A 13,124-nucleotide genomic window follows, 5' to 3' on the forward strand; every position below is an offset into this window, starting at 1 on the left:
TCAGTACTGAGTATTGAGAAAGAGACTCAGTGATTCAGAGCAAATTTCAAGCAAGGACGTTCTCTACTACGCCTGGGCGGTAAATTCTGTTCCGCTTGGGGAATTTGCGGAATTTGGGTAATTTTGCGTTCCGTGGAGAACGCGCAATTGCCCAAAATTCTGCATTCCGCCACTTCTCAAACTTGTCCGCGTTCTCAAATGCGTGTTCGCGAGATATTTCCCCCCGAGCACACAAACAGCGATTGAGAACAGTAAAAAAGCATCGCGAACAAGCAATTCTGCGTGTTCGTGGAATTTCTGTGTGTTCGCTGAGATTTTTTACTGTTTCGCGGAGATTAGCGTAACGTGATAACGCAAATTCCGCCCACCCCTAATCTTTAATACAATAACCAAATACTTAAAATATATCTCAGTCCTTTATTAATTGTGTCTCAAATGTTCTTGCCCTAGAAACTGTGCTTACAAAGGTTTTCTAAGGCATTATAGAGATAATGATAGATTATTTTCTGAGCGTCAGGTTCTACTACTAATGTTCTACGTAGCCATCGCAGAATTTGCTGGTCTGTATGATTCTCATTAGACTGAACTTTTTCAGAGATTTTGACCTTCCAGTCGTAATCCTTTATTTTTTTGGTACGGTCCTGAGGGTGGTGTATTTAAATTTGCTCACTAATTTGTGAGCTGGCTATCAATACATTTGTCACCTTGCTTCTTACCCCTCACTATGACCAACAAGGTCCATTGGAGGACCAATACCACTGAGGGTAATTCAGGATCAGATTAGTATGACAAAACCTAATTATTGTTACACAAAAATGTGTTTGGGTCTAGAATAAAAACATCCGCTGCACCACTAGAATTCTCTTGGACTGAATAGAACAGTGCCATCTGCAATTACGAGAAATGACACCTTGACATGGTTGACCTATGTACATCCCTAAAAAGGAGGACCCAAAGCATTTCTATATTTTTGATCTAAAGGGTTCAGAGGATGTTTTTGAAAAATCTCACCAGATATGATAGAACAGACTTCTTGTTTTTCTTGATGACTCAAAATGGACCGGGGCATAATTATGAACATAGAGTCTACAGTTAGCCTCAACTAGGCTTTAATGCTCTCAGGCAGCATCCAGAAATGGCAACATTTTGATGATGCCATTACACTTTCTCTAGAAGTCTCATAAGACTAGAAACAGCCAATCTTTTGAACACAACATTTTTCATGATAAAGTCTTACTTCAACAGCATTCTCTAGAAGAAACCCACCTTGACAAGGATAATGATTGATTCATCTACTATCCGATCTTGAATCTATTCAACAATAGTTTTTTTAAAACAAGAACCAGGAATTTAGATGTAAAATGAATTTAGTTGGAAGGGTAGCACCTGTCACCTTTCATAAAAATCAGTGTAACCTCTGACCATCTTGAAAGTAGCATTCTCTAGAAGAAACCCACATTGACAAGGATAATGATTGATTCATCTACCATCCAATCTTGAATCTATTCAACAATTGTTTTTTTAAAACATGAACCCGGAATCGAGATGTAAAATGAATTTAGTTGGACAAAAATCAGTGTAACCTCTGACCATCTTGAAAGTAGCACCAACATTTGCATGTCTTAGAATAAAAAGGCACCCCAGTGGTGCATGAGCATTCCCCTGTAAAGATCAACCAAATGGAGACAAATGAAACCAAATTCAAGACAGCCCACAACCAATAACACCAACTCCTGAAAAAGACGAAAAGAAGTGTCCTGGCCAGTTGCATTGAAGCAGGCGCCATCCACAGCAAAGAACGCTTCAACATCGTTGCAGAGTTCTCCAGCCCCTCAGCCACCAAAAACGTCATCACCTCTTCACAGGAACTCTGTGACTCCCTGGCAGACTTCTTTCACCAAAAGATCTCCACCATCTACAGAAACTTCAAACACCAAGCCACCGACATCCTCAACCATCTTGCTGCCATGAATGAGGAACACTACGACCACCTGGTCACCACCTGTGACCAGCTCACTAAGCAAGACACCACAGACATTTTGAGCTCCACTCAGGAGGAACCATGGACCCCTGCCCTCACCACATCTTGCAAACTCAGAAGTAAGATGATCCGCAGCAAGCTCACCACCATATTTAACACATCCATCACCATAGTTGCCGTCCCCAAAGAAATGAAACACACAGAAGTCACCCCTACTCAAGAAACGATCTGCCGACCCCAACAAACTCAAGAATTACTGCCCCATCTCTCTGCTGCCTTTTCCCACCAAAGTCCTGGTGGAGGATATCAACCACCAACTCACAGAACATCTGGAGAACAACAATCTTCTGGACACTTCCCAATCTGTATTCCGCACCAACCACAGCACCAAAACTGCCCTGATTAAAATCACAGGCAACATCAGATTTCTCCCTGACCAAGGGAAAATGGCAGCCTTGATCCTCCTTGACCTCACCAAAGCATTCAACACAGTATCACACCACACCCTGATCCAAAGGCTTCACAATACTAGAATCCAAGGACACGTCCTTAAGTGGATCACCTCCTTCCACACAGAAAGAACCCAGAGAATCCGCCTTCCTCCCTTCAACTTGGAATCAAAGAACACCATCTGCAGCATCCCTCAAAGTTTGGCCCTCAGCTTTACCCTGTCAAACACCTACATGACTTCCCTGGCTAAAGTTGTCACATCGAAATGGACTAAACATCTTATCCTATTAAGATGCTATCCAGCTCATCCTCTCGCTATCAGAAGACCCTCTGACACATTAACCAACTTCCGCAGGTGCATGAAGAGCATCGCCGACTGGACGAGAGACAACTTGCTAAAATTCAAAACAGATAAGACAGAAGAGCTGATCTTCGGGCGCAGCACCTCCTCATGGAGCAACGTGTTGGCCCCCCAAAACTAGGACCCTCACCCACACCGACCAGCCACCCCTTCAACCTCTGCATCATCCTAGACAGCAATCTCTCATTGAAAGACAGATCAATACAGTATCGTCGATCTGCTTACTCACTCTCCATATGCTACTCAAATCTTCAAGCGGTTCCCCATCGACACCAGATGGACCATCACACAGGCCCTTGTCACCATCCAACTGGACTACTGCAATGCACTCTGCGTAGGAATCACCTCACACCTCCTCAAGAGACTGAAAAGTATCCAGAACACAGCAGCCAGACTCATCCTTGACCTCCCTAAAAGCACCCACATCACCCCCAACCTCAAGAAGCTCCACATGCTCCCCATTCAGAAGTGATGCCAGTTCAAGATGCTGATCTACACCTTCAAAAGCCCTTGACCACTAAGGACCAGTTGACATCAACCACCGACTGAACATCCACCTTCCCTCCAGACACCTGTACTCCCCATCCCTCTGCCTCGACCACGCACCCTCATTCGCCGCAGCAACAGTCTAAAATGCTCCTTCTCCTACCTCACAGCAAAGTCCTGGAATGACCTTGTACTTCACCTACGGATCTCATCCTCCCTGTTGAAATTCTGAAAAATACTTAAGACCTTGCTGTTCAACTGAGTCACTCCTGCAGCAGCACTTCCAGCACCTGGATGCCCTCACAGGTGATGAGCAACACTATATCAATGCAGAATGATTGATTGATTGAACTAATAACTTGTCTAGAGTCTAGAGTTTTGCCTACTTTTTATGGTTTGATAGGCAGTATGACTTATCTTAGGGTGAACCTTTTGAAGGCAAAATTAATGCTGCTTCCCATATATTTTAAGTGCAAGTATACAGAAGATCAGTTGCCTCCCAGGCATCTAATGTGTAGATGCTGTAGTGGTCAAATCAGGCAATCACATTCATATTGTAAATTAGGATGAAACTTACTTTTCCCATGGGCAAAAATCTGCTTTGACATTTGTGAATATTGGTACCCTTTTCCAGACCAAAGAGCTTCCCATTTATTCCATTGATGGCCCTTTTTCCTTTCCAGGATGGGAGATACATATTGCTCCCCAAACCTGAACTTGGCACTTCAGTGATCCACATTACTGTCTTTCAAGGTGCCTACTGTATTGATACGTCTTTTATTATGCCATTAATTTTTTGGGCAAACCTGGTTTCAAAATAATTTTCAAAGTGGTCAACTTTTCCCAAATAAATTCTGGCATAGGATTCCATTGCTGCCCCTGAACCCTTTACTCTCTACATTCTATACAAGATGAGACTGTTCTGTGTTACTCAGTAAATATGGATGCACAATGAGAATGGTTATGGAGCTATATGATTCACCAAACTCTAGCATTCCACGATCAGCATAGAAACTGAACTTATCTTCTATAACATTATTTCTCATAGATGATTCAGATCCAGGACATTGTTTACATGAACCTAATGTCTGCAACCAGACTGGACCAGACACATATTTTCAATGGCTGTGCTGGCTCCAGTTGTAGCCAAAAGACATTGAATACAGCATCATAAACAAAGTGAGTTCAACGCCATTATAATAGAATGCATGGACGCTAGTGACAACAGCTCCATCCAATTGTCATGCTCCCATCAAAGCTGAGATGGCAACGATGGAAATATAGCTATAAATGACATTGAAAGCTAGCCCAAATAGGCGGTAGTGCGAGCACAGGTAGTGGTAGACTGAGATGAAACATCAATCAGAAAGAACATTTTTGAAGATAAATAACTAATTCTCCTAAGGAACATCCACACATGAGAGTTGAGGATATAAATACTGCAGTAACATGTAAAGAATTGGAGAACTGTCCTACGAAGTTCCCTGCTCTCCCTGAGTCAAATCAAACCAGTATTGTTTAGTTATAGATTACTCAAGGGACAAAGTAGCTGCCTCACATATCTTCTGTAATGGCATAGCTCTTGACAAAGTCGGTGCTGTTTCAGAGTGTACTAACATAGCACATTCTGAAACGTTTAAGAGGCATTTTGCTAGCATGCGTTTAGTTGATAAACCATAAGGGAAGACCAATTGTAGATACATTGCTTTTTAATGCCTCTTCCCTATGAATTGTCTTCATAGCTTATTAAAAAGTCATAAATGTTTGCTGAGGAAAGAAGCTTGATCAGGATAAAGAATGCAAATAGAGTTTGCCTCTACGTATGATTTAATGGCATTGATATTTAGACCCTCTATTTTTAAAAAGCCATAAGTCGTAGATCTAAAGGTCTGGCAGAATCTGATCTAAGGACTGAGAATAATACATAGATTAAAAAAATGACTATCTGCTAGAGTCATTCACTCTCATAGAAGGGTATCTAGCTGCCAACAAAATATCCATTACCTATAAAGGAAGTTCATATGATGAGAGAGCTGCAATTTCCAGGAAATAAGCCTTGGCAACTGAACATCTGAGTAGAGCATTTAGTCTCTGGGACAATAGAATCTCTATTGCTGGAAGGAGGTGAGGGGTTTCAGAACTGGTTTGTTGCAGGTCAGAACACCACAGTCTCCTGACCCAAGCCAGGGATATCAGTATGAAATTAGTAATGTGAACCCAGAACTTCTGAAGAGCTCCCTGAACAAATGATGATGTTAGCACAAAACATAATGTAATTTGTACATCCACAGAGGATGTAGTGAGCACAGTATGTAGTACATTCCATTCTGTCTCCTAATGGACTGGTCAGTCCTTGGCTTACCCAAATGAGAACCCAATAACCCACTACTTCATAGCCTAAGTCTCAGTCATGTCCATTAGGCAGGGGCCAGGTAGTCCTCATCCATACATGCCTTCGCAGAACCAGAAAGAAGTCCAATAACCTAGCTAAAGAACCAACCACATTCAGATTAGTCTTCATGCCCTGCTCTGACAGAGCCAATACATCCTGCATTAACTCCTTGAATCTTTTCTTGTATGGTTTAGGAAGATTCATGGTAATTAAGACTATGATTTCCCCCTAATGTGTGAGTATATCTGGATAACAAACATATCATGCTTAAAGTCATCAAGGCAAGTCTAGCCTCAGCAATTATTCAGTCATCTGAAACACTGGAACTGTAAGAGTCAATGCTTAGATTGCCTTTGTTAATGGCTACACTGTTGGGCTAAACGTTTTTGATGAAGAGGAAAAGCTGGAAAGAATGTCACCAACAACCATGACAGCTCTGAAAAAGTAATTGAGTCCTTGGGTCAAAATGGAGCTTGGTTTGGGTCAGTCCCTGGACCTTTTAAGACCCCCCCATTTGGCCCGAGTCATGTTAATATCTGTGAGATATAGGGGTGTCAGGGCACAACACCACATTCTACAGGTGGGAGCCTCATCATTTTGCATTATGCCGCTAGATGTAGCGGAGAATTCTGTGGCGAATATTGGTAACATATAACTCTGGAAATCATTTTGCTGAGCTGAGAGCCAGGTGGAGAAAAACTCATTTGCGGAATCAGTTTTGAAGACGACAATGAGTGTTCCTTTGATCTCATGAACTTTTTGTGAAAGAAAAAGTGATGTATGTGATCTACATAAAAAATGCATAAAATCTCTCAGGTAGCCCAAGTTAGACAGTGATTTAGGGCATGATTCACAAGGTCTAAAACTTGAAAATCCTGAAGAATACATCATGAACAAAGTAGAATACCTTGACAAACATAAAGAACATGCTAAAACCATCAGCTTTAAATCCTGTGTCAATGAGGGTGCAAACAGACAGGAACTGATGTCACTGGCACTTGAGCCTCATGTTATAATGGTGCTCATGTTCAATAAGGTGCCCGTAGAATACTGCAAACAGTATAATTTGGCATTGGTGACCACTTATTGAAAGCATTTTGCAGATCCATTAAGTCATCTTAGGACAAGGCTCATATCAAGCATGTAAGAAGTTGGTAAAATGTAGATGTATAATTTGTACAGGGTCCACCATTTCCTTAAGGAAGGCAAGGTAGGTTCATACTCTTGGGTACTTTCACAATATCTGCATTTATTTATGTGTTGTAACAAAAGTCTAAGAAGCAGGGGTCATATGACCTGAGTAAGGGTATTGACATTAAGTAATTACCGTGAGCATTGGAGTGGTAGCACCAGATCACTTCGGGGATGCTTGAGTCGAAGCAGCAGCCTTTGGAGAGGCACTCCTTTTCTGAGATACGCAGATAGCCACATTCTGTCCGATCTTTAGGTCTAAGGCCACATTGTTGTTTATCTATTTAGTGCAGAGAAAACATAGCATGTGTTAGCATCATTAGGAGAATGGTTATGGAGCTATATGATTCACCAAACTCTAGCATTCCACGATCAACTTAGACACTGAACTTATCTTCTATAACATTGTTTCTCATGGATGATTCAGATCCGGGACATTGCTTACATGAACCTAATGTCTGCAACCAGACTGGACCAGACACATATTTTTAATGGCTGTGCTGGCTCCAGTTGTAGCCAAATGACATCAAATGCAGCATCACAAACAATGTGAGTTCAACGCCATTATACTAGAATGCACGGACACCAGTGACTTCTGATCCATCCAATTGTCATGCTCCCATCGAAGCTGAGATGGCAACAATGGAAATATAGCTATAAATGAGATTGAAAGCTAGCCCAATTAGGCGGTAGTGCGAGCGCAGGTAGTGGTAGACAGAGATGAAACTTCTATCAGAAAGAAAATTTTTGAAGATAAATCACTAACTCTCCTAAGTAACATCCACACATGAGAGTTGAGGATATAAATACTGCAGTAACATGTAAAGAATTGGAGAACTGTCCTTCGAAGTTCCCTGCTCTCCCTAAGTCAAATCAAACCAATATTGTTTGGTTATAGATTACTCAAGGGACAAAGTAGCTGCCTCGCATATCTTCTGTAATGTCATAGCTCTTGAGAAAGTCGGTGCTGTTTCAGAATGTACTAACATAGCACACTCTGAAACGTTTTAGAGGCATTTTGCTAGCATGCTTTTAAGTGAATAAACACAAGGATAGACCAATTGTAGATAGATTTCTTTTTAATGCCCCTTCCCAATGAATTGTCTTCATAGCTAATAAAAAGTCATAAAAGTTTGCTGAGGAAAGCAGCTTGATCAGGATAAAGAATGCAAATAGAGTTTGCATCTAAGTATGATTTAATGGCATTGATATTTAGACCCTCCATTGCTAAAGAACCATAAGTCGTAGATCTAAATGTCTGGCAGAATCTGATCTAAGGACTGAGAATACTACATAGATTAAATAATTACTATCCGCCAGAGTCATCCACTCTCATAGAAGGGTATCTAGCTGCCAACAAAATATCCATTACCTATAAAGGAAGTTCATATAATGAGAGAGCTGCGAATTCCAGGAAATAAGCTTTGGCAACTGAAGGTCTGAGTAGAGCAATTAGTATCTGGGACAAAAGAATCTCTATTGCTGGAAGGAGGTAGGGGGTTTCAGAACTGGTTTGTTGCAGGTCAGAGCACCACAGTGTCCTGACCCAAGCCAGGGATTTGAGAATGAAATTAGTTATGTGGACCCAGAACTTCTGAAGAGCTTTCTGAACAAATGATGTTAGCAGAAAACATAATGTAGTTTGGACATCCACAGGGGAGGTAGTGAGCAGAGTATGCAGTGCATTCCATTCTGTCTCCTAATGGACTGGTCAGTCCTTGGCTTACCCAAATGAGATCCCAATAACCCTCTACTTCATAGCCTAAGTCTCAGTCATGTCCATTAGACAGGGGCCAGGTAGTCCTCATCCATACATGCCTTCGCAGAACCAGAAAGAAGTCCAATAACCGAGCTAAAGAACTAGCCACATTCAGATTAGTCTACATGCCCGGCTCTGAAAGAGCCATTACATCCTGCATTAACTCCTTGAATCTTTTCTTGAATGGTTTAGGAAGATTCATGGTAATAAAGACTATGATTTCCCCTTAATGTGTGAGTATATCTGGCTAACAAACATATCATGCTTGAAGTCTTCAAGGCAAGTCTAGCCGCAGCAATTATTCAGTCATCTTAAACACTGGAACTGTAAGAGTCAGTGCTTAGATTGCCTTTGTTAATGGCTACACTGTTGGCCTAAACGTTTTTGATGAAGAGGACAAGCTGGAAAGAATGTCACCCACAACCATGACAGCTCTGAAAAAGTAATTGAGTCCTTGGGTCAAAATGGGGCATGGTTTGGGTCAGTCCCTGGGCCTTTTAAGACCCCCTCCCCCATTTGGCCCAAGTCATGTTAATATCTGTGAGATATAGGGCTGTCAGGGCACACCACCACATTCTACAGGTGGGAGCCTCATCATTTTGCATTATGCCGCTAGGTGTAGCAGAGAATTCAGCGGCGAATATTGCTAACATATAACTCTGGAAATCAGCTTGCTGAGCTGAGAGCCAGGTGGATAAAAACTCAGGTTAGACATTGATTTAGGGAATGATTCACAAGGTCTAGAACCTGAAAATCCTGAAGAATGCATCCTGAACAGAGTAGAATACCTTGACGAACATGAAGTACAGGCTAAAACCGTCAGCATTAAATCCTGTGTCAATGAGGGTGCAAACCGACGGGAACTGATGTCACTGGCAACTGAGCCTCATGTTATCATGGTGCTCATGTTCAATATGGTGCCCATAGAATACTGCAGACAGTATCATTTGGCATTGGTGACCACTTATTAAAAGCATTTTGCAGATCCATTCAGGCTCCTTAGGAGAAGGCTCATATCAAGCATGTAAGACGTTGTTAAAAGATCTATAATTTGTACAGGGTCCACCATTTCCTTAGGGAGGCAAGGTAGGTTGATACTCTTGGGTACCCTCACAATATCTACATTTGTTTATGTGTTGTAACAAAAGTCTAAGAAGCAGTGGTCATATGACCTGAGTAAGGGTATTGACATTTAGTAATTACCTTGAGCCTTGGAGTGGTAGCACCAGATCACTTCGGGGATGCTTGAGTCAAAGCAGCAGCCTTTGGAGAGGCACTCCTTTTCTGGGATACGCAGATAGCCACATTCTCTCCGCTCTTTAGGTTTAAGGCCACATTGTTGTTTGTCTATTTAGTGCAGAGAAAACATAGCATGTGTCAGCATCATTAGGAGAATGGTTATGGGGCTACATGATTCACCAAACTCTAGCATTCCACGATCAACATAGACACTGAACTTATTTTCTATAACATTATTTCTCATGGATGATTCAGAGCCAGGACATTGCTTACATGAACCTAATGTCTGCAACCTGACTGGACCAGACACATATTTTCAATGGCTGTGCTGGCTCCGGTTGTAGCCAAATGACATCGAATGCAGCATCACAAACAAAGAGAGTACAATGCCATTATACTAGAGTGCATGGACACCAGTGACATCAGCTCCATCCAATTGTCATGCTCCCATCGAAGCTCAGATGGCAACGATGGAAATATAGCTATAAATGAGATTGAAAGCTAGCCCAAATAGGCGGTAGTGCGAGCGTAGGTAGTGGTAGACAGAGATGAAACATCTATTCGAAAGAACATTTTTTAAGCTAAATCACTAACTCTCCTAAGGATAATCCACACATGAGAGTTGAGGATATAAATTCTGCAATAACATGTAAAGAATTGGAGAACTGTCCTTCGAAGTTCCCTGCTCTCCCTAAGTCAAATCAAACCAGTATTGTTAGGTTATAGATTACTCAAGGGACAAAGTAGCTGCCTCGCATATCTTTTGTAATGGCATAGCTCTTGACAAAGTCGGTGCTGTTTCAGAGTGTACTAACATAGCACACTCTGAAACGTTTCAGAGGCATTTTGCTAGCATGCTTTTAGTTGATTAACCATAAGGGAATACCAATTGTAGATACATTGCTTTTTAATGCCTCTTCCCTATGAATTGTATTCATAACTAATTAAAAAGTCATAAAAGTTTGCTGAGGAAAGAAGCTTGATCAGGATAAAGAATGCAAATAGAGTTTGCCTCTAAGTGTGATTTAATGGCATTGATATTTAGACCCTCTATTGCTAAAGAGCAATAAGTCGTAGATCTAAAGGTCTGGCAGAATCTGATCTAAGGACTGAGAATAATACATAGATTAAAAAATGACTATCTGCTAGAGGCATCCACTCTCATAGAAGGGTATCTAGCTGCCAACAAAAGATCCCTTACCTATAATGGAAGTTCATATGATGAGAGAGCTGCAATTTCCAGGAAACAAGCCTTGGCAACTGAAGGTCTGAGTAGAGCAATTAGTCTCTGGGACAATAGAATCTCTATTACTGGATGGAGGTGAGGGGTTTCAGAACTGGTTTGTAGCAGGTCAGAGCACCACTGTCTACTGACCCAAGCCAGGGATATCAGAATGAAATTAGTAATGTGGACCCAGAACTTCTGAAGAGCTCCCTAAACAAATGATGATGTTAGCAGAAAACTTAACGTAGTTTGTACATCCACAGAGGATGTAGTGAGCAGAGTATCGAGTACATTCCATTCTGTCTCGTAATGGACTGGTCATTCCCTGGCTTACCCAAATGAGAACCCAATAACCCACTACTTCATAGCCTAAGTCTCAGTCATGTCCATTAGACAGGGGCCAGGTAGTCCTCATTCATACATGCCTTTGCAGAACCAGAAAGAAGTCCAATAACCTAGCTAAAGAACCAACCACATTCAGATTAGTCTACATGCCCTGCTCTGAAAGAGCCATTACATCCTGCATTAACTCCTTGAATCTTTTCTTGTATGGTTTAGGAAGATTCATGGTAATAAAGACTATGATTTCCCCCTAATGTGTGAGTATATCTGGCTAACAAACATATCATGCTTGAAGTCTTCAAGGCAAGTCTAGCCGCAGCAATTATTCAGTCATCTTAAACACTGGAACTGTAAGAGTCAGTGCTTAGATTGCCTTTGTTAATGGCTGCAATGTTGGGCAAAACGTTTTTGATGAAGAGGAAAAGCTGGAAAGAATGTCACCCACAACCATGACAGCTCTGAAAAAGTAATTGAGTCCTTGGGTCAAAATGGGGCTTGGTTTGGGTCAGTTCCTGGACCTTTTAAGACCCCCCCATTTGGCCCGAGTCATGTTAATATCTGTGAGATATAGGGGTGTCAGGGCACACCACCACATTCTACAGGTGGGAGCCTCATATTTTTGCATTATGCACTAGGTGTAGCAGATAATTCAGTGGCGAATATTACTAACATATAACTCTGGCAATCAGCTTGCTGAGCTGAGAGCCAGGTGGAGAATAACTCATTTGCGTAATCAGTTTTGAAGACAACAATGAGTGTTCCTTCTTTCTCAGGAGCTTTTTGTGAAAGGAAGAGGGATGTATTTGGTATCCATTAAAATGCATGCAATCTCTCAGGCACCCCAGGTTAGACATTGATTTAGGGAATGATTCACAAGGTCTAGAACTTGAAAATCCTGAGTAATACATCCTGAACAAAGTAGAATACCTTGACAAACATGAAGAACAGGCTAAAACTGTTAGCTTTAAATCCTGTGTCAATGAGGGTGAAAACAGACAGGAACTGATGTCACTGGCTCTTGAGCCTCATGTTATAATGGGGCTCATGTTCAATATGGTGCCCGTAGAATGCTGCAGACAGTATCATTTGGCATTGGTGACCACTTATTGAAAGCATTTTGAAGATCCATTCAGACACCTTAGGAAAAGGCTCATATCATGCATATAAGAATTGGCAAAATCTAGATCTATAATTTGTATGGATCCAAAATTTTCATAAGAAAGGCAAGGTAGGTTGATACTCTTGGGTATAGTCACAATATCTGCATTTGTTAATGTGTTGTAACAAAAGGCTAAGAAGCAGTGGTCATATGACCTGAGTAAGGGTATTGACATTAAGTAATTACGGTGAGCCTTGGAGTGGTAGCACCAGATCACTTCGGGGATGCTTGAGTCGAAGCAGCAGCCTTTGGAGAGGCAGTCCTTTTCTGGGATACCCAGATGGCCACATTCTGTCCGCTCTTTAGGTCTAAGGCCACATTGTTGTTTATCTATTTAGTGCAGAGAAAACATAGCATGTGTCAGCATCATTAGGAGAATGGTTATGGGGCTATATGATTCACCAAACTCTAGCATTCCACGATCAACATAGACACTGAACTTATCTTCTATAACAATTTTTCTCATGGATGATTCAGATCCAGGACATTGCTTACATGAACCTAATGTCTGCAACCAGACTGGACCAGACACATATTTT

General features: G+C 41.5%; 1 protein-coding gene across 8 annotated transcripts in view; it reads right to left on the reverse strand.

Annotated features, from left to right (window-relative positions):
• Positions 1 to 13,124, reverse strand: part of LOC144772452 (uncharacterized) — a 275,339-nt gene that overhangs the window by 119,387 nt on the left and 142,828 nt on the right. For 7 of the 8 annotated variants that reach the window (XM_078656784.1, XM_078656785.1, XM_078656786.1 and 4 more), the window contains 2 exons: positions 12,772 to 12,915; positions 6,998 to 7,141 (listed from right to left, as the gene is read on the reverse strand). In XM_078656784.1, the coding sequence (XP_078512910.1) occupies positions 6,998 to 7,141; positions 12,772 to 12,915 (288 nt within the window). The remainder of the gene's footprint in view (positions 1 to 6,997; positions 7,142 to 12,771; positions 12,916 to 13,124) is intronic. The other variant, XM_078656788.1, reaches the window with a different exon arrangement.

The sequence above is a fragment of the Lissotriton helveticus genome, chromosome 8 (assembly GCF_964261635.1).
Source record: "Lissotriton helveticus chromosome 8, aLisHel1.1, whole genome shotgun sequence".
NCBI lineage: Eukaryota > Metazoa > Chordata > Amphibia > Caudata > Salamandridae > Lissotriton > Lissotriton helveticus.